Here is a 22,489-nt window from a genome sequence, read left to right as displayed (position 1 = left end):
TTATTACAATTCTTCACCACTCCATTCCAAACACCATTCTCCTGCACGCCGCAGAAAATCATCCTTAATACCCGGCTTTCAAAAACCCCAATCGTTTGCAGGTCCTCATCGAGCACAGTCCATGTTTCATGCCTGCAGAGAGCTACCGGTCTTATGAGCGATTTGTACAGGTGCTTTTTCCGGACTTGTTGTCAACCGTCAGCAAGGATTCAAGGTATAGACAAACACATCCAGAAGTAATTCCGTCTATCGTGACACTGCTTCCTAGGCGATCCTTATCGCGCTCAGTTCCACCTAACCACATGTTCTGCCACCGTTTCAAATTTCCTCCCAATATTGGCCATGTCTTCTGCGAAGCAGAAAAAATAACCGGATCTCGTTAATACTGTTAAGCCCGGCTCTACTCATGACACCTTCAAACGTAATATTGGACAGCAGGCACAAAAGTCCATCACGGTTTCGTAGTCTCCGGTGGAATTCGAACGAACTGGAGTGTTCGCCCGAGATTTTCATGTAGTTTTACGCATTGTCCATCGTTGCTCTAATCAATCTTGCGAGATTCCCGGTAAAGCTGTTCTCGTTCATGATGTTCCATAGCTCTGCACGGCCAATACTGTCGTATGCCACCTTGAAATCGATGAACTGAAAGGTCGATGAAATTTGGCATGTAGTTTCGATATCCATTGAACTCATCTACCTGAGCTACTAGTTTAAATCACTATCGTGTTTTGATAGCTTTTCATTAAAAAAAAAGGTTTTGACTCGTTCCCTTAATTGAATATTTTATTGCAAATTTCGAACGAAATTTATGCATGATTTATGTTGATTTATACCGAATATGATGGTGCGAATGTGATTGATGAAACTTACCGATATAATTTATCATTCACAAGAAAGTGAAAGCGGCGCACCCATTCTCGTGAAGCAGTTTGATACTATAAACCATACCTCACAGTTATCGCATGCTGTAAGTTCCATGTTATAAACCGGGAGTTGCATTATAGAAAGAAGCACACGTTCATCGAACTGCTTGGCATATTGATAACCGGTTCTCGCTGTGTGATGCAAACAGGTGCCGTTATTGAAATGTTAATCGCACAAATTGGCATTATTCGCTCGCGGTTCCGACTTTGAGAGCGTGCTTGTATGATACAGCCTATCGAAGTCTCATGTTCGTTTCCTAACCTGTTCTTCTTCGGTTATACAATGTTTTACAACCAGTTGTAGATTGCTTGTCCAGCGGGATACAACCGGGTACAACTAAGGTACGACAAGCTGACGATCTTTACGCTGCATTTTCTCAATGAACGATTATGCTATCGCAGATTACAAGAGTTGCACCATCTGGCAGACGCCACCTCTTTCACGAGATTAAGTAATTTGTTGGTGCTGATCTCTTCATTGACAGGACAGGAGACGACTTGACTTCTTACGTAACAATGTTTTCATTAAGGTTCGTTGACTATTGATTAAGCGGAACTCGGTTACCATTGATGTAAGAGCAGTGAGTATATGTCTTTAAAAATTATGTTAGCCATTCAGTCTTACAGCTTTAATGTAAATAGCTTAATTGTTCAGTGCACGGTGACGGCTCTATAAAATCACTCTCTTTTTCTCTTATGGGAAAACTGAAATCAACGGTACAAGTACCTGTCAAAACTGACAGGTACTGGAACCATTGATGTCAAATTTTCTTGAAGAGCGAAAGCGAAAGAATTTTGACGTGAAATAAACTATTATAACGTTTTTTGTTGATTTCCAAACGTAACTCATATTACGAACAGCAGTTCAAAGTTAAAATAGATTTTTTCACAACTTTTTAATGTAGAAGAAACCATAGAAACCATAGATCATCCTGTGGAAAAAATAGTGATTTTCTTGTAAAATTGCTACAACAAGACGAGTGTTTAGAATATGAGTCATGTTCGGCATTTAAGACAAACTGGTAATAAATGTTGTCACGTTAAAATGTCAACACAAACAATGAATAGTCAAAAATCTGTCTCTTAACCAATTTTCAGAGCATCAAACATATCAACAAACTGAGGTTTTCCATGTTCACTTTTTTCAAATTGCGCTCCAAGTCCAAATGCCCTTAGTTTTCTCTCAAATTTCGCACATCATTAGAACCGACAGGTTTTTGTGCATTGACCTATGCCTTCTCCATTGTTAGTCTGTTTTGATTAGCTTGGGATGTTTGCGTATTTTATGTCTCATAATGCACAATATTTTTCGAACGGTGTCTCCCCAGGTGATAAACGTATGCCATATGTGAATTTTATCAATCATTACGCAACAGGACGTTTTGTTAGAATTTCATAAGCTCTTTACCTTGTGGCTTGATAAAAATCTTGTTGTTCTGCCACAAATATCGATAACTTGCCAACAAATCAACTTACAAGAACTCACATCTCAAGTTCCTACTAGAGCTCACCCAGGGCACCTTACGTTAACCTGTTAACGCCCAAGCTATCCTACAATTGTACTACAGTCCTGAAATTGATATCAATTATGTTCCCATACATTAAACAAAGTTTAAGCTAAATTTCAAAATTTAAGAGAACAAATCTAGAGAACTAAACAGCCGTTCAAGCTGAAAACTTGATCGATTGGTCACCGCCAGCATGTGACCAATCGATTAAGTTTTCAGCTCAAACCGTTGTGTGGTTCTCTAGATTTGTGCTGAAAATCTGAGGTTTGGCTTCGATGCATCTTACAAAAATGAAGTCTATGGTGAACACCCAACAAAATTGTTCTTGTATTCAATGTGATTTCTAAAATTTTTGGAGTAATAAAGTCAGACACTAATCAAGAGCAATATTCACTTAAAAGTTATTTGAATATAATTAAAAAAAAATGAACAATGTAACAATGGTTAAGATGATAAGTTATGGTTTTCTCAGTAGAAAAAGTTCCAGTACCCCAATCAACATGTTTGAGCTGAAATATAAGCTGTTCATTACACTCGAAATTAGTTTTACCCAAGAAACCAGGAAAAAAACCTTATTTTTCAACCTATTCTCCTAGAAATTAAAATTCAGCTCGGTGGTATGTAGTTTTTCTACATGAATTTGATTGCATAGGCCCAGCGAACATGCATGGCAGAAATAGATGATTTTATTATTAAAAAGAATGTTTTGATGAAAAAGGTACGGAAAGCTTCTTTTTTGTTTAAACTGTCCAACCATAAAGCAAAATTACTACAAAATTATTACAAAGCAATAATTAATGATTTTCTGGACTGAAACATGACTAATGAAGTCTAGAGAATATGTTTGTGCAGAAATATAATTTTTTAATTCTATTTTAAATTTATTTCAATTTCAAAACTATGAAATACCCACTTTTTAAACAAATTGCAAATATATCGAAAAGAAATGCGATGACATCTATATTTTGAGCCATAAATTTTATTATAGAAATCTAGTGAACATGTTTGGGCACAATTTGAAATTTTTGATTGCATTCAAAGTTTGTTTTACTTGAAAAACTACAAAAGCCTTTTTTGAACAAATCAAAAATTATAAGACATGTAACTTTTTAACATCAATCAGCTCATAGAGGTCCAGTTAAAATTCTTGGGTAGAAAAAAATAGTTTGTATTATACTCAAATACTGCTTGTCTTCTGATCCAATTTTAATGCAATGACTTGTGAATTTGCATATATCTGTCCGAACATGTTCAGTTTTTTTTTGCAATTAAATTTCTGTCATCGCTTTGAGTTTTGATTAAGTTATAGTTAAAGTATGCTGTTTTGCTAAAAAAAGTAAAAAATTCTGCGAAGAAATGGTCAAGAAATTTTCTACAGTGAGCTCCATTTGATATGACACTTCTTTTCAACTGCGTACAGCGATAAAAGAAAAATGTTTTTCTTTGCCATTTCTTGCAAGAAATTTTCCACGTGTCGAGATAAGCGATTCATTTTCTGTTGAAGTGTATACTTCACATAACAGGCTAAAACCTTGAGTTTTTCGTAGTTTCTTAGGTAGAAAAGTGTATACAAAAAGTTTTATTTCTGATCTGACGTATTGAGAGAAAATTGACAAGATTTTTCATAATTTTTAGGTTAAATGAGCGTTTTCCCAAATTTATATCTCAACTCAAACATATTCACTAGACTTCTATAATGGAATTTATGTTGAAAAAAAAAATCCCATCGCATCAAGTTTGGATTTACTGGCAAATAATTTCAAACAATGAGGGTTTTTTTTTGGCAAATGAAGTTTTCAAACTTTTTACCCAAACATGTTCACTAAACTTTTTTAAGTAAACTTATGCCGAAGTCATCGCTTTCAATTTCTAGTTATAGGGTTTCTTGTAGTTTTTTAAACATAGCAAATAATTTCTATTTCTGCTCAAATACAATCACTGCAGTGCACTTAGGCAATCAAAAATATTACTGAAATGCACTACCCGATATGAACACGGACTCGCTTGAAAATTGCAACACCCAGCTGAATAATACATCACCTTGAAAAGTTTAGTATGACCTCAAAACAGGAACATTTATAAACGGATAGGGTATCCGTCCTATTATGGAGGACTTAAGCAAGGTGTTGAAATTAAAATCGTATTGCAGTGTCTAAAATCTAAATATTATAGTATTTTGCAATGTTAAGTGTTAAAACTATCCTTTATCTGGAGTATAGTGAAGTAAAAAAGTATTTTTTGGAATTATACATACATTTTCTGGATATAAATCTGAAGCTCTTTCTCTGTCCTATTATTGCGGTATTTTGTCCTATTATTGCGGTAGTGCCGTCCTATTATTGCGGTATACCAAAAACCATAGATTTTATTACATTCAATATACATTCAATACCACACAATGCTCGAGCATTGAAATTATGCTCCCTCCATTTTAATGACACTGCACGGTACTGTCAGTTTGTGTGACTTTGGACATATCTATGAGGAAAACTAATTCATTACTTTATATCACGATTTGAAAACAAATCAACAGAATCGAATGATTTTCTGCCGGTTTCGTCTCCACTTTCGTCATAGGTGGACAATGTTAAAGTGAATAGAAAAGGTTCTTCCATCTGAGAAATATAAATATTAGTAATAGAACGCTAGTGGCGCTATTGTCACAAAACTGATTTTAATTATTATTACCTTAAATTATGGTTTTTCATTGTTTGTTCAATGCCTTGTCGTTGTTTATGCTTTTATAATTAATTTGACACTTTGATGCCCGGTACTCACGCTGTCAGTTCATGGCAAACTAGATGTTGGTAACACGAACAGCAGCGACATTAGCATTCTTAGGTTAATGCTTCTACTATCTGAGACCATTAGTCGCTATATAAGAAATGAATTTGTTGACTTAAGTATAAACATATTTTCCACTAGCTACACAATTTTAAAGGATTGCTTCCTTGCGATCATCTTATATCTCAGTTTTTCAACGTATTTTTGGCATGTGTTCCGATTTTCAGTCAGTTTACGTGATTTTTTGGTAAAACATTGTGCTTATTTGCAAAATATTTCTAAATAAGAGGAACTACAGGGTAAAGATATACATAAATCTTTTGTTTGACTAAATAAATGTATGAATAACTCAAAATTATGTCCCTAATTAGTACCCTAATAATGTAATTAATGTTTCCAGCAATTGCATTTAAAATTACTATTGAAATATCGAATTTTTGAATGAGATTTACAGATACCGCAATAATACGCAAAACGCTATTTTCATTGTCCTATTATTGCGGTATATGCTTTTTCTCAAAAATATAGAATTTTTATTCAAAATTCAATATCTATCATGTAACTACATCCATATTGAACTGATATACCCGCTACATATAATTGTTTTGGTTCTAAACTTAAAAAAACTAAGCTTATGTAAACCCACCCGTAGATAGAGAGACTGGTTAAAAATATAGGCTTTTCTTGATGCATCATTTAAAACTGTTCTTCCAACGATCAAAATCGTTTAATTTTTAAAGCATTCATCTGGTACAGCTTGGGAATACTATTAGCTTTCATCATCACCAATAATATCCAAAGAAAATAGAGTTTTCGATTGATAATGAGGGTTTAATTCTTATACCGCAATAATAGGGAATACCGCAATAATGGGCAAATTACCCTATATGCATATTTGATGCTGCTATCCCGAGATGCTGATGATCTAGAACGATGTGGTCTTCAGCAGATTAAGGACACCCGAAAAGTAAATAGTTTGATTCACAATTTCTCCGCTAGGTGGAGCTAGTGAGCGTGTAAAATTAAACATTGTAAGCAAGCTCTATCTTGTGATCCCATGAGATAGAAAGTTCGATTCTTTGGCAAAGTTGTTCGGAAAGTCGAGTTCATCCGGAAGGAAGTCAGTCTGAATAATAATATTGCTGTCAGTTGGCGCTATTGATCATGTTTAAGGTGAAGATAAATCGAAGCCAAACCTCAAATTTTCAAGAGCACGGATCTGGAGAACCAAACATCCGTTTGAGCTGAAAAATTAATCGATTGGTCACTCGCTGGTGGTGACCAATCGATTAGATTGGATTAGATTAGATTAGGCTTCGATTCATCTTCACCTTAAATGAGTACTCTATACTTGTTCTATCTATTTTGATAAGAAAGCATGAATGAAAGTTTCTGACAAAGTTGTACAGTAGGTCAAGGGAATCGGGAAGGCATTCAGATTAATTCGTAAATTTGCCGCTAGGTGGCGGTAGTGAACATGTGAAATTGACAATTTCAAAGCTAGTTCTGTAATGTGATCGAGAGTAAATAGCAAGTTCGAGTATTCGGCAAAGTTGTTCAGACAATCAAAGAAATCCAAACGACAAACAGTTTGATTCGTTACTCTCCCGCGCAACTTGAAATTCTAGGGATCATGCCGTTTTAAAACACACAATCAGTGTGACTGCGGTTCAAGGTAGCCATGAAAACCAACTTTTACTTTAACTCGATATCGATGAATGGAACATCCACTGTACCTATATCTCATGATTTTGATAAGATAAAATGTCCAGAATGTTGATCAGAAAGCCTTCTCTTCAGATTAACTTCATTTTCAAGTGATTAAGGTTGTGATTCACTTCATATTCAAGTGATTCAACTGTTTCAGGTTTGATTCACTTAATGTTCAAGTGATTTCAAGTGATTCATGTCTGATTCACTTAATATTCAAGTGTTTCAAATTCGATTCACTTTAAGTTCATGTGACTCAGGTGTGACTCTGTTTATATTCAAATGATTTAGGATTGATTTACTTATTATTCCAGTGATTCATGTTTGATTCACTCCATAAGTGGTTCATGTTAGATTTGCTCCACATCAAAGTAATTCATGTCGGACTCACTGCGTATTCACCTGATTCAGGTATGAATTACTTGGTTTGATTCTCTTCAATTTTAGGGAAATCAGTTTTGTTTCATAATTTTTCCTGTTATTTAAGTATATTCACTTCATGTCCAAGCCTCATGTTTAGGGCTTATTCATTTCATTTTCAAGTGATTCATGTCTGATTCACTTTTTTTTTTAATTACAATTGACTTTTTTTTTAAGTAATTTTATGATGATGATTACAAACATTTTTCTGAGAATTTTGGAATTTTAGCTAAAAATCTCTGTCCCATAGAGAGATTTTGAGATTACAGCAACATAAAATTATGAAATTATTAGACTTTTTTTGGATTCCAGTACTGAGATTTTGATGTAAAATCTGAAAATCTCAGAAATACCTTCTTCTTAGCGAAAATTGCCCGATTACAAAAATGTCTGCCATACATAATGGCTGCCTATTCTCTTTTGAGATATCAAAGCTGACATTATTGTCCATGATTTTTACTCACATTATTCCATTCAATTCAACAATCTCAACAAGTGACTGATGCTGCACGTTGAGAAAAGTCCATTCAGAGTGCAGCGTAAAATCAAAAAATTCAATGTCAAATTTGTCACTTATTCACACGACAAATCATATGAAAATATGAATACTACTACATTCCCGCTATGCATCGCGTAATCGATCATGAACACAAATTCATGTAGGATATGTAATTTTACACGATTTGAAGTGTAGATTTGCGATAACCATTTCCTTTATGTGCATGTGAATTTCATTATGATTTGACAACAAGGATATTTCTGAGAATTTTGGATTTTGGCTATAAATCTGTATCCTATAAAGAGATCTTGATATTACAGCAATTGTGGAATTATAAAGTTCCTAACATTTTCAAGATTCCAGTACTGAGAATTTGATGAAATAGCGGTATAGTTTTGAACTTCCTCTGTGAATAAAAAACAGCATGTTAAACTCCGATGATGGATATGGGGTTCTTTGTATTTCTGTGGTACTCTCGTTATTTTGGTAGATTTCCTGGTAGTATCCCTGGAATTCTTAGAAATAAAAATAAATTCTCACAATAGTGGTTGAATTAAGGATTTTCTTTTAGATTTTTACATTTAGACATTCAAAGGTTTATACTATAATTGAAGATTTCCTCTGAAATCCCAACGGAACTGGAAATCAAAAGGATCTGAAGTTTACAAGAATTCCAGAGATTCAGACCAGAGTTTGCAGGAATCTCACTGAAGTCTCAGAGATTCTTACAGAAATGCCGTCTTGAAGATACCCGAATAATTTCAAAAGATTAATAGCCAGATCAAATACCGGATTTACAATATTCCCAAAAGAATCCCAGAATTGTTATAACAAATCTAGAATGCCTATCGGAAACCCAGAATTACTATAGGGATTCCAGAATTCCAAAGGAAATCAGAGAATCTGGGATGTCAGTCAGTCAGTCAGTCTTTCATAAAATTAAGAATTACTTTATAATTAGCTGAAATCCCTCCGACATCCGAGAATTCCTAAGAAACAACATAATTATCGTAATACCAGATTGAACATAATTATCATAATGAGTATCTTCGTACCTGCCACACGATATTCACATGCAAAATGGTCAATTGACATTGAAAGCTCTCAGTTAAAGGCTGAGAATTAGGCTCTGTCCCAGTTGGGACGCAACGCCAGAAAGAATACCAGATCTCTCAAATAAATTCATTTTTTTTACCGGAATCTCAAAATTCTTTTTGAATCATCAAAATTTCTACGGAAATCTCAAAAGACTTTTCAAAATATCAAAGCTGACATCGTTTTCCCATTATTTTTACTCAAATTTTAATTATTCCATTCATATCAACAATCTTAAAGCATGAGTAGCAAGCTCTGAAGCTAACTACCAGTAGCTTTGTAGTAGATGCTACCTTTATTCATAGCAACGCGTTGTTTGTAGCATGTTCGAAAGGTGTAGAAAGATAAATGACACAAACATGTTCCACTTGTATTCCACATATACCGTTTACTACCGATAATGTAGTAAACTCAACTTTACTACATTATATTGTGAAGATTCACATCAATTTGTCCATCTAATCCAATTGCAAATTATATGTAATGTTTAGCTTTTCGGTAGTTGACTACCTTTCTTGTTTTTAACATAGAATATCCAATGTTGAAACATTGGAACAAATGTCAAAAAAAAATTTATAATTTCAGGCAAAAATCGTTACAATCTCGTATTGCCACGATTAATGCGTTATATATTTAGGTTAAGTTAGGTTAAGTAAATTGAAAACGTGTTTTTTTTCCTTTATTATTCTTTTTTTTCCTAGCAAGTGAAATCAACATACCTGTAAAAAATCTGAACTGCTACGGCAAATGAAATGTAATATGTTGTTAACAAAATGTTAGTAAAATCTTAAATTTGTTCTACCCAATTTGGATGATAGTGTTGTTTAATAACACAGAACACCTAGATATAAGAAATGAATGTAATGTTTGGAATAATACTAATAAAGACTAAAAAATAAACAAAAATCATTGAAAAAATAAAAACCATTTTAAATCGACTTTAAATTTTGATTTTTTTAGTGTAGACCATTAATGACAATTTTTTCAGTATTTCTATTCAAAAAGTTAGACAATTCTGCAAGGCTGTTTTTCTGTAGGAGTTGTTGTTTTTCGATTACACTATTTTGAAAAAAAAAGTCAGGTATAAATGATAGTCCAGATTAATTTAGGAAAAACTAAGTATGCAAGTATGGCTAACTTTGTCAAGGTCTACACATCCAGAAAGTTTCTTTGAAATCTGAGAGGGTGCTGCCAACATCCGTTCGAGTTGGGCAAAATGCGTCTACAGAGTTTTGTGTTAGAGTTAAGTGTTCACTAGGCCAATTCAAAAAATTTAAAATGTTTGATCTCCCATATCGTCCTTACCATAAAAATGTTTAGCTTCTTAGGTGGTGATTTAAAGGTGGTCCAAAGACGATGTATATCGTATGTAGGTTTATTTGGAAATTACTATGGACTAATTTTGAAAAATGTTTCAAACACGTTAGGACTGTAATATAAGTACACATCGTAAAACTCATTCTTCCAATCCTAACGAAAGATGTTGTTAAAGAAACAAATCCCTTTTGAGCTAATTTTGTTGGTTTTTTTTTTGGAGATGTTTGCAGGGCTATAATCCCATATAAAGCAAAGTACCGTAATCCGGGGTAACATTGATCAGCGGGGTAAAATTGATCGCAATGACCTTCTTTGTAAAAAGCTCGAATCAACATTTATTGATTAAAGATTTTCAATGCATGAATCGTGATTCTCTTTCTTCTATTCATGAGCTAATAAATAATAATGTTTTTGCGAAAATTAAGTTGTGTTCATGCGTAAATTTGTCAACTTTTGGAAACAATGATTTTCATGATTATGCATGACACCATCAAACAATCACGTCTCACATAAGTTCTGAAAACGATATGAGCAAGAGAAATGCGGTTGTTACTAAAAATGACAAGCCGAAAACGATTCCGTTGTCAAAACTTTCATAAATATGTTCAAAAAAGCATAAATCACAAATTACTATAAAGCGTGCAAAATTTCCATAGGAAATTGCCTACCTTTAGGCGTATTCCACAATCCAAGGTGTTTTTAATTTTAAAATAACTCAAAAAGTAAATGACTTGTAAGAGTTTGGCTTTCATATTCGGCTTCAGGGACCATGATTTTAGTAAGAAATGACATTTTCAATAGTACCGAACGAAGTTTTCATGGGTGATCAATGTTACCCCATATCAGCTAAATGAAAAAATCACTTAAAACATTTTTTTAAACATGCTTTAAATTTTCAGAAAACAAAATACAGTACATAACAACGAGCAATGGGTGCCAGTACTTGTTTTAAAAATATAAAATTATCAACACTTTCAAATCAAATGTTAAAGAAACATTCAAAAAAATGATCAATGTTACCCCGGATTACGGTAATAGCAATCAAAATCATAAACATCTGTTCTTCTATCTGTCAGATTGAATTGCTCTCTACAGTAAATTTCTTTATTATGGTTTAAAAAATTAGTTTTTACTATGGTATGATAAATTTGTACTTAAATTCTAGTACTAACGTGTTCGAAACATTTTTCAAATCAATTCAAGATATGGGAGGCTGGGTTTTCAAGCTTTTTTTTATTTTTTTTAATTTTGAATAGTCCTAGTGTTGCCACATGGATGTGAAAAAGCCTTGGTTTTCCAGTACATAAAAATAAGTGAAAAACTGAGGCTGAAGCAGAGATAGAAATATAAAAGTGTGTACCGTAATCCGGGGTAACATTGATCATTTTTTTGAATATATCTTAAATATATGCAAATGTTGCAAATTTTATATTTTTAAAACAAGTATAGGGGGCAGTATAGCTCGTGACTATATACTTTATTTTGTTTTTTGAGCAATTTAAGAATGTTTAAAAAAATGTTTTAGGCGATTTTTTTATTTAGCTGGTATGGGGTAACATTGATCACTTATGTTAACAACGTTCGGTAATATTGAAAATGTCGTTACTTACTTAAATCATGGCCCCTGAAGCCGAATATGAAGGCCAAACGCTTACAAGTCATTTACTTTTTGAGTTAAGGTACCGTGGGGTAAGTGGATACACAAAAATCAAGAGTCAACTTCATTGTTATGTACAGCTAAGGTGAATAATGTAATTCAAATTTTTTTCTGTGGATTACAAATGAGGGACTAATATTGTTAAAATCGTCATTTATTTCGATTTTTCTGATTGTTATGTATTGAGTATGAGGGACTTAAAAATTTGCGCCAAATGATCCACTTGCCCCACCATGGTGGGGTAAGTGGATCACCAATAAAAAAAATCTGTTCTCAAAACAAATGTGGTGTAATTATGTATAGTAAGAATGATATTTCTCCCGTTATTGTTATTAGTGCTAGTAATGTTACATTATATTACTTTAAAATTAATAAGCTTCTTTATTCAATCAAAAAATAATAAAACATATGTATACATTAGTTCACAGTAATCGAATAAAAAACAATATGGTAACTATAATAATTTGGAGAAAATTCATCCATTTATACACATAAGTTATACATAAGTATCGTAGGATTATTCCTAACGATATTTTCGTTAAAAAATGTAGTTTAAAAATATAAATGACATTAACTTTTAAATAAGAAATTAAAATCCTTCTATTCTTTTTATGAATATATTTGTATCATCTGTCTAGATCAATATACATGGTCAAATAAGGTACTATACTATGCTTTCAATTGCAATAATAGTATATTTTGCTCTTTTGCAACTCAGCTTAGGCAAACCACGAAAAATTTCGTGTGAATTTTGAAATTATTATTTTTTTTTATACCGGAGAGGTCAAAAAAACTTCAAGGTGGATTAATTCAAATTTTCTTTGATCAATTTGACAAATTTAAGCTGGGAATGGAAAAAATAAAGGAAAACAACATATGCGGTTATTAAAACTCATAAAAATACTCGTTAGTAGTCTGCCAATAAATGATAATAATACTTGATCCACTTACCCCACCCCATTAAAAAGTAGGGGTAAGTGTACCATGTACAATATATCTGTATTTATTTATATAAACCACATTTTTTCATTGTCGTTTATTCAATTAGAACTGAAATGCTCATCACGTGTCGAAAAAAATAATAGTATTCGATTTTAGACAGAGATGCAATGGATTTTTGATTGATGGAAAACAATTTTCAAATTAATTAATTTTAGCAGCTAACAAGTTTGCTTGTGTTAGTGTACGTGTAGTACCAGTTTTGCAATAGTATCAGTGTGGGCGTAAGAATATAACCTAAAACGAAGCAATGGTGCGAAAACATTCAACATATTTAAGTATTTATGCTTAATATTGACGAATGATCCACTTACCCCACTGATACACTTCCCCCACTGTACCTTATTTTAAAATTCAAAACATCTCGAACCACGGAATACGCTTAAAGGTAGGCTATTACCTAAGGGAAATTTACATTCTTAACAGTAATTCGGTAATGTTGCCTAATTCAACATACTTGTGAAAGTTTTGACAACTGAATCCGTTTCGGCGATGCCGTTTTTAGGAAGAACCGCATTTTCCTTGATCATATCGTTTACAGAACTTATGTGAGACATGAATGTTTGGTAGTGTCATCCTCAACCATTAATATCATTGTTTCAAAAAGTTGCCAAATTTACGTATAAGGTAAACGGAATTTACGCAAAAATCATCACTTTCATTAGCTCATGAATATAAGAAAGGGAAGCAACATCATTCAATAAATGATAATGCGAACTTTTTACGAGATGAGTCATTCCGATCAATGTTACCCCGCTGATCAATGATACCCCGGATTACGGTAACTCCAACACATGCTAACGCCTTTAATAGTGAAAAGCGTCTTAGCGACACCTAAATCCTGAATCCTGACGCCTGATCCTGGTTTATTTAATAATTCAGCAAGTTCATACACAATTTTTGAAAGTGAAATATAAAAAGTTTATCATTTGGGAAGTTGAAAGGGGGGTTCTTTTTTTACTTGGCATTAACGTCCTCACTGGGACAGAGCCTGCGTCTCAGGTTAGAGTTCGTATGAGCATTTCCATAGTTATTAACTGAGAGCTCTTTTTGCCAAAGTTGCCATTTTCGCATTCGTATATCGTGTGACTGGTACGATGATACTCTATACCCAGGGAAGTTAAGGAAATTTTCTTTACGACTAAAGATCCTGGAACAACCGGGAATCAAACCCAGATACCTTCAGCATGGCTTTGCTTTGTAGCCGCGGACTCTAACCACTCGGCTATGGAAGGTCCCTAGGGAGGGGGGCTAAAAATAGTAAAGTTTTGTGTGATGTGTTTAATAAACGCTTTCTTATGGAATGTTCTTATTCTTATTCTAGAAGTGATGCTTGCCTCGAAGGTAGCCTTGCTTACGACTATGCGTGACTCTATGATATTTTTGCATCGTTCACACCGCCAATTACTGGACCTGCAATTCAAAAAGTCGTTAAAATTATCCACTCATTAATCAAGCAAGCTTACCATGACCAATCATAGTAATTATCAGCGTTTAGATATCAGTCAATTTTTCGTTCGATCGATGTCGACTTTGATTGCAATGAATGTCTATTGGTATATAGAGACTGAAGGCATCCCAGATACGGATAACAGAATATATAACATTCTACAAACTAAGTCAGTCGTATAGATGAAAACGTATAATTATATGCAAATGCAATCGATTACCTAATATTTTCACTGTTTTCCTTGTTTCCTTCGGTTTGGCTGATTAACTATCTCACACGTACTGAAACCTTATGCAAGCCGCACAAGCCGGTAGCTGGCATACTACTTGGGTTATGTTTCCATCTATCCATCCATTGGAATAATAAATGAGCCAGAGTCAGAAGTCATGTGAGGGTTTCATCTGAAGTGCTTCACGTTGGACGGTAATTATTCATTATGGCTTTTGATCCATCATTGTGAACCGCAGTACATTGCTGATCCGATATCTTTGTTCTTTGGCATTCCTTACTATGTTGGGAGCTTTCAGAAGTCAATGTATGAGCTACATTCCCGACCAAAAGTTGGAGATCATCTTGAAAACTATAAACTGTAGTTTGTTTGTGTTAATATCTCAGTAAATTAGAGCTACAGCAATGTGTTCTTTGAGGTCTTCCACTATCGCTCATGGAGAGTTTTCGTTAGGAAAGTTATCTGTTTTAAAAATTTATACCATGGTACAGTAATATGTAATACATTACATGCAGCATTCATTCTGATGTGGAATGTTGAAAAAAATTCCATCGAAAAAATATATGGAACTTCTTAGATTTTCACTTTACTGCTTGTCAAAAGTACCAGAAATGATAGAATCAACTGCCAAAATTCAAAAAAAATCCCTTTAATAAAGTTTTAGTTATAACTTTGCACGCCTCATTCATCCATATTGGTTTCCTAATATTAATATCTTATATCAAAGAATGTTAAAACATTTTGATTGTGTTTTAAATTTGTGTCATAGGTTAGTATGAAAACGTTAAAAACCACTTGCACCTTTATAAGAGCTGCGTTCACCAAGGTGAATGTGAATTAAGCTCTCTGTATACCATCAATTAACAATTAATGCTTATAATATCTGCAACTGATCGTTTGGTGATTTGGACATACGATCCAAATTGTTGAACACAAATATAATCGATTGTTCTCAGGCATATGGTCTGCTTGGCGTAGTTATATGCAGAAAACCTTTCGTCTGAATTCGGAAAGTAACAAGTATCAGGGAAGAATCATGTTCAATTAAGCAAGGCTGGAATGAATTGAATCGTTATGTTTCATTATGCGTGCGAAATCTATTTGTCGATTATATGCCAATGGAATTAATAACCCTAGTACTTCAATCAGGCTATTAGTTGATCGGAATAATGATCTCTGTTTCAAATTGAAATGTTGGCCATTGCTAGCGAATTGGTTCCACAACAGTGTTCTCATGATTGAAGGAGCTTCCACCGCATGTAATTGCATATCATCACCAGTATGTATTTAACCGGTTAAATTTTAGGCGTTTGGTTTTACAGCTGTGGGTTTAAGGGGTGACTTTCGTTTATAATCTCCTTAACCTTCTCCTCCTCTGCCATTTTTTTTCTGTAATGTAACAGATCCATGCGTTGCAATTCATGAGCGAGCCATGCTTGAAACCTCATGAAAATAATTTTGTTGATAGATTATTCATAAGCACACCTAGATACTTGAGAAAAAAAAAGTAATGATACATCTATTTGGATACGCCGAAAAGAATTACTTTCTGAATGGCATTATTATCGCAACACTCTAGAAGCAATGCTTGGCCATTCAAGAGCATATATGTATGACACATTTGCAATTGGATGGGACAACCATCAATCGATTGTTTGCCCAAACATTCTCTACCTTCGAGGACACTATGTCGAACCATTTTTTCATTCAAGCAGAAAAAGCAATCGACGACATCAATCAATTAATGTTTTACGAAAGTGAGAAAACACTTCACACGGTTTCCCCATCTTACCACCACAAACTTTGGAGTGGTAGGTCAGTATCAAGAGAATGATGCTTTTAATGTTTAAATATAGCTAATTGCTGGATGATTTTTTTTTTCGTATTTTAAATAAGTTCTATTGATCCCAAGCTTTTGAGATACACCCAGTGCCACAGGACGGAAGGACCCAGGGTCACAGGACGGGAGGACCGAGGGGGCAATGGCCCCCGGGCCCCCACCATTCTCAACAAAAATATTTATAGTTAAACTTTCACGAATTATTAGAATCAATTGCTGGGCATGGCGTACCTGCAGGATTAAAATAAACCCCATTGTGTGCTCCTTAGCCTCTTGCCCAGCAACTATTATCCCTATCTCCTCGTAGTATTGGCCGGGGTACGAGTAACCTTGGGGAAGATCGGGTAACCAACCCCGGTGGCAATTTTGGTCGTATGCTGACAGGGGGGGCGAACCTGGAGCGTCTGTACTCCATATTAGGAGCAGTTGATCATCGTCCGAGTGCCGTAAAAAAAATCAAGCAACGAATAATCAACGAGCGAATACGAACCGGGACAATTGGCGAAGACCACTACGACGTAAAGGGACTAGCGATTGGAAGCTTGGTACAAGGAATTGTAAACCTCTCAGCTTCATCGGGAGCACAGTTATAGAGATGGGTGATATGCAGAGGTGCGTGATCGGGTGGTGGCCGATCAATTCAACTTCAGCATAACAAACGTGTACAGCCCTCACTCCGAAAGCACTGATGATGACGACGGCTGTCCAAGCCACGACGTTAAAATCATCATAGGAGATCTAAACGCTCAGGTTGGCCAGGAGGAGGAGTTCAGACCGACTATTGGAAAGTTCAGCGCTCATCGGCTGACGAACGAAAACGGCTTACGGCTAATTGATTTCGCGGCCTCCAAGAAAATTACCATTCGGGACGATTGATTCGACGAGGAATGTAGGTAGATTCTGGAGTAGAAGAATGCAGCGCACGCGGTCATGCTGCAGCAAGGGATCTGGCAGAACGTGGAACGTTATTGACAGAAACGGCAACAGCAGACCTGCCTCCTTCGGGAGAAAACATGCCACCTAGAGGAGACGAAGTGCGAGGAGATGGAACAGCTGTGCCGGTCTCAAAAAACACGTAAGTTTTATCAGAAGCTCAACGCATCCCGCAACGGCTTCGTGTCGAAATGCCGCAGGGTTATCCCAGCCGAAATGTGCAAGATTATCCCAGCATTTTGACGGACGAGCGTGAGGTGATCGACAGGTGGAAGCAGCACTTCGACGAACACCTGAATGGCGCTGAGAGCCCTGGCAATGAAGGACGGGACAACGGAGGAAATGCCTTCGTCGGTACTGCGGGCGATGGAAATCAAGGAACCTCCCCTTTCAGGGAGGTTAAGGATGCCATCCACCAGCTCAAGAACAATAAAGCTGCTGGTAAGAATGGTATTGGAGCTGAACTCATAAAGATGGGCTCGGAGAGGCTGGCCATTTGTCTGTACCGGCTTATACGCACAATCTGGGAAACAGAACAGCAGAGTGGTAATGGCTAAGACCAAAGGTGCCATAGCGCCCCAAGAGAAGTCGCCCGAGTTGCTGTGATCGATAATCGATGTACTCTTCCCGCACCATCCCATAAGCCCATGGCCCCCAGCGCCGTATGCTTACATGTTAAGAACCACGATGCAACGCTGCATTGATCAAGGAATCTTCCCGGATGTATGGAAGCGACAGAAATAGGTGCTACTACCAAAGACGGGGAAACCAGGTGACCCGTCGGCGTATAGACCTATCTGTCTACTGGATACGACGGGCAAATTATTGGAGAAGTTGATTCTCAACAGGCTAGTACCGTATACGGAGAGTGTGGACGTCCTGTCTAGCAACCAGTTTGGATTCAGAAAAAGTAAATCTATTCTGGACGCCATCCAGTCGGTCGTTCAGACAGCTGATGTAGCAATCGAGCATAAATGAAGCGTCATCCGTTACTGCGCAGTTGTCACTCTGGATGTGAAGAATGCGTTCAACAGCGCAAGCTGGAAAGCAATAGCACACGTTCTTCACCGTCTCAAGGTACCGGTGCAGTTGTGTAAGCTTCTAGAAAGCAATTTTGATGGTAGGATTCTACTGTATGACACAGAGGAGGGGCAGAAAAGCGTTCGAATTACCGCGGGATACGATGTACGATGACGTATTGAGGCTGCCCCTTCCGACGGGTGTTGAGATTATTGGCTTCGCCGACGATATCATCCTAGTGGTCTATGGTGAATCGATGGAGGAAGTAGAGTTAACAGCAGCGCACTCTATTTTCATAGTTGAGGAATGGATGAAGTCTAGGAAACTAGGACTGGTCTGTCACAAGACTGAGGTGGTGGTGGTCAACAACCGCAAGTCCGAGCAACGGGCGCTTATCTCGGTAGGTGATTGCACCATAGAGTCCAAGCGATCCCTTAGGCATCTTGGGGTAATGATCGATGACAAGCACAGCTTCGCTAGCCACGTTGAATATGCCTGTAAAAGGGCATCTACGGCTATAGCGGCGCTTTCGAGGATGATGTCTAACAGCTCTGCTGTGATTGCCAGCAAACGCAAGCTACTGGCAAGCGTGCCTCAATTGTGCTGGTGTGAAGGAAACAGCGGAGCATGTCGTGTTCGATAGCCTCCGTTTCATTGTTATGAGAAGTCGCATGCTCACTACATCCGGATGAAATACCATAAGGTGGTTCCGGGGTGGTAAGGGTCTGAGTCCAAGGGTCCTGTCGATGCACTGTTCATCACTTGAGCAATTCTAAAATTCTGTACATCTGCCTGCAACGCGAGGCAGCAAAATTTGGACTGGTGATGAATGCGCCTAAAAAAGTTCGAGGTGGTTGACGAGTTCGTCTACCTTGGATCTTTGCTGACAGCTGACAATAACGTTAGCCATGGAATACGGAGGCACTCCACCAGTAAAAGTCGGGCGTACTATGGCCTCCACAAGAAGCTGCGGTCAAAAAAGATTCACACCCGCACAAAATGTACCATGTACAAAACGCTCATAAGGCCGGTAGTCCTCTACGGGTATGAAACGTTAGCGAAACACAAAGAGGACCTGTAAGCATTTGGAGTCTTCGAACGTCGGTTGCTTAAGACGATCTTTGACGGTGTGCAGGAAAGTGGTGTGTGGCGGCGAAAGATAAACCACGAGCACGCCCAACTCTACGGCAAACCCAATATCCAGAAGGTGGCCAAATCTGGAAGGATATGATGGGCAGGGCATGTTGCAAGAATGCCGGACAGCAACCCTGCAGAGATGATGTTCGCTTCGGATCCGGTTGATACAAAAGACGTAGAGCGCAGCGAGCTAGGTGGGCGGATCAAGTGCGCATCAATTTGTCGAGCGTGGGGCAGAACCGAGGATGGAATGCAGATACGAACCGAGTATTGTGGCGTGAAATTGTTGATTCAGTGTTATCTGTTAAGATGTTAACTAAATGAAATGAGATGTTAAATAATCTTAATGTCATACTATATTAATATTGCATTAATATTACGCTAGATCACCTTAAGGTTATATCCCAGACAACCAAAATGTACGTATAACGAAATCACCTGGAGGCTTTGTTTGTGCCAAATTTCACTTAAAAGATGTCGCGAAAAGGCCTTCTACGTACAAAAGTGGAGGCGATATACGTGCATATCTCGCATACTCTGAGATAACGCCCTAAAAGCCATTGGTAGCCACGTGTGTAGCTCGTTGTTTCTGAGCAAATGAAAGAATAAGCATCCAAACCAACATAACGGGCTGGTAGATAATGATCCTTTCTTCCCCATAGCGTTGTGAAATAACATGAAAATCCATTCAAATGCTCAGAAACAATGAGCTACACACATGGTTACCAATGGCTTTTAGGGCGAGATCAGAAGTTATGCGAGATATATTATGTGATGAATAAAAGCATACAATGCGAGAGTGTAAATTTTCTACTGAACTAACTTGTGATCTTATGCGACTTAACTTATGACAACAAATGTTGATTTGACAGCTGCTACGGATTGATTCGATTTACTTTGTACGAGTGTACAGGATGAAACAAAATGTACAAATTAACTCAGAAAAAAGCGTTTTATGCGAAGAAACTCATCAGTCTGACAATTGTATTCACCGAGTTTTGCGGTTTTGATGTAGTTTGTGTGAATGAACGAGTTATTACGTGAACTTGCGACTTCTGGTTGTCTGGGATTCTATACCATGGTCAACAACCCCACATGAACATTTTTAATGGCGTTTTCATACCTTTTGCGCACACTACAGTTCTTTCCTAATAGGGTTCAACAAGTGGTTTTCATTTCGAGTATTTCTACGAATATCAGTTGAAATATTGACTAACTATCGATGATTATTAAAGTTGCACCCTGAATTACCCTTAATTGAAATTGAAGCCACTACCTTGCAGATAAGCGGGAACGTGTAGCAGACCTGTGCATTTTAATGAAAAAAAAAAAATTACTATTTTTTTTTATTTCCATGCTCACCAACAAAATGTTTTGTTATTACCAATGCTAGCCAACAAGGGAGGTATTCAACATATGGTCATAATTGTTTGTCATGTCAACATATTTGGAATATTTGACTATTATTATAATTTGCTATACTAACTATATATCGGACCCATTAATAATTTTGGCATCGGGGTTTAGTTGACAAATTGTCTGAAATTCGGAAGTAAGATGCACTTATAACAGAAGAATATTGTATATATTCACAAAACCTCCAGCGAAAGTGAATTAAAAGTGCCAAAAGTAGTACCCATCTCATTTCAATGCCACATTTTCATTAGCCTCTGTTAAGCTTCTTGAATAACTAACGCTAACTAATAACTAATTCAAAAAATGTATATTTCATTTCAATCATCTGAGTCTATGCGAAGTTTAACTGCAATTAATTAATTCAAGCCCATTTTATACGCTTTTCATATACGAATGCAACATTGTATTAAAATCGCGACAATGTTGATACTCGAAGCTCACTAGAATCACTTTGCGTTTGCCACCATTAAGTCATTTCATCAGGCTGAGCAACTTCAATCGGCTTAGAGGCGTTTAGCTTTTTCTTTCTGAACTGCACAGAAGGTAAAAGACACTAACGAATTAGAACAAGCACTCAACTCACGCAGTGGTTTCTGATGCGTAGCTAGTCACCATACTTTAGCTAGCACTAGGACCCATTAAATTGAATCATACAGCTACATTTAGAGGCAGTCAACCAAGTGGCAAAATTATCACCATAACTGCAGGAGGTACACATCGTTAGGTAAGTTTCTTCATCGGTTGCAGTAAAAAAGTAAACTTAATCACACATTTTCACTTCGGAAGGTGAAACTCATGTCGACCTGCTAACGGGTTCGTTGATTCTTTTGATTCTGGTTAATTGGACTCACCTTGAGCAACATTTTCCCACACTTTGTTGCCGATTTAAATTGCGTAACTCAATGTCCCGTGTTTAAAGCTCTTCTGATTACAGTTATCGTTCAATATCACTTAAAATGTTCTTCTAAGAAACGAAAACTCACGACACTTTTCCACCGAAAGGTTTAACTTCCACGCGATCCGAAGGTCTTTACACTATTCAAGCGGTGTTCATCTTCATTTCATGCTTATATAGCAAGTCCACCAAGAGCGCCCGCGCCTTACGCCCAAGCATGCAAAAACGCCAAGATCAAGATTGCAATTTCCACCGAGCCAACTTGAAAAGCGCCGGCAGAGGTCTGGTGCACTGGCTGAGGTCCAAAGTGAGTGTCTTTCACACTCTCTTTCTCCGATATTGTTCCACTGCGCAGGCTAACGTCAGTTTCACGTGGTGAACCAGAGCTTGGCGCCGTATCATTTCGCTTCGAAGTGATGGAACTCAAAGTATTCACCTTGATCTTCACGCACGATTATCGTAGCCTTGCGGTGCACTTCAAGCAATTATCGGCTATTAAGGAGACATCACATGAACACTCTTCGACTCCGGAGTTACCCACGAGAAAAACTCCAGTGAGTGAAAGAGCAAAGTGTGGTGGCATCGAGAAAACCTGCTTTTCTTCTGCAGTCGAGAAGAGAGGAGCTTTGCGCCAAAGTTAGACTCCTTGACGGATCT

At 36.7% G+C, this 22,489-nt stretch overlaps 1 protein-coding gene across 1 annotated transcript in view; it reads right to left on the bottom strand.

Moving 5' to 3' along the window:
- Positions 1 to 21,982, bottom strand: part of LOC5571377 — a 76,989-nt gene extending 55,007 nt beyond the window's left edge. Inside the window, exon 1 of the mRNA XM_001659609.2 lies at positions 21,789 to 21,982. Coding sequence (XP_001659659.2) covers positions 21,789 to 21,800 — 12 coding nt within the window. The 5' untranslated portion in view covers positions 21,801 to 21,982. The remainder of the gene's footprint in view (positions 1 to 21,788) is intronic.
- Between the last annotated feature and the right edge of the window lie 507 nt (positions 21,983 to 22,489).

This window comes from Aedes aegypti, chromosome 2 (genome assembly GCF_002204515.2).
Source record: "Aedes aegypti strain LVP_AGWG chromosome 2, AaegL5.0 Primary Assembly, whole genome shotgun sequence".
Classification (NCBI taxonomy): domain Eukaryota; kingdom Metazoa; phylum Arthropoda; class Insecta; order Diptera; family Culicidae; genus Aedes; species Aedes aegypti.
This window is presented reverse-complemented; position numbering and strand designations above follow the sequence as displayed.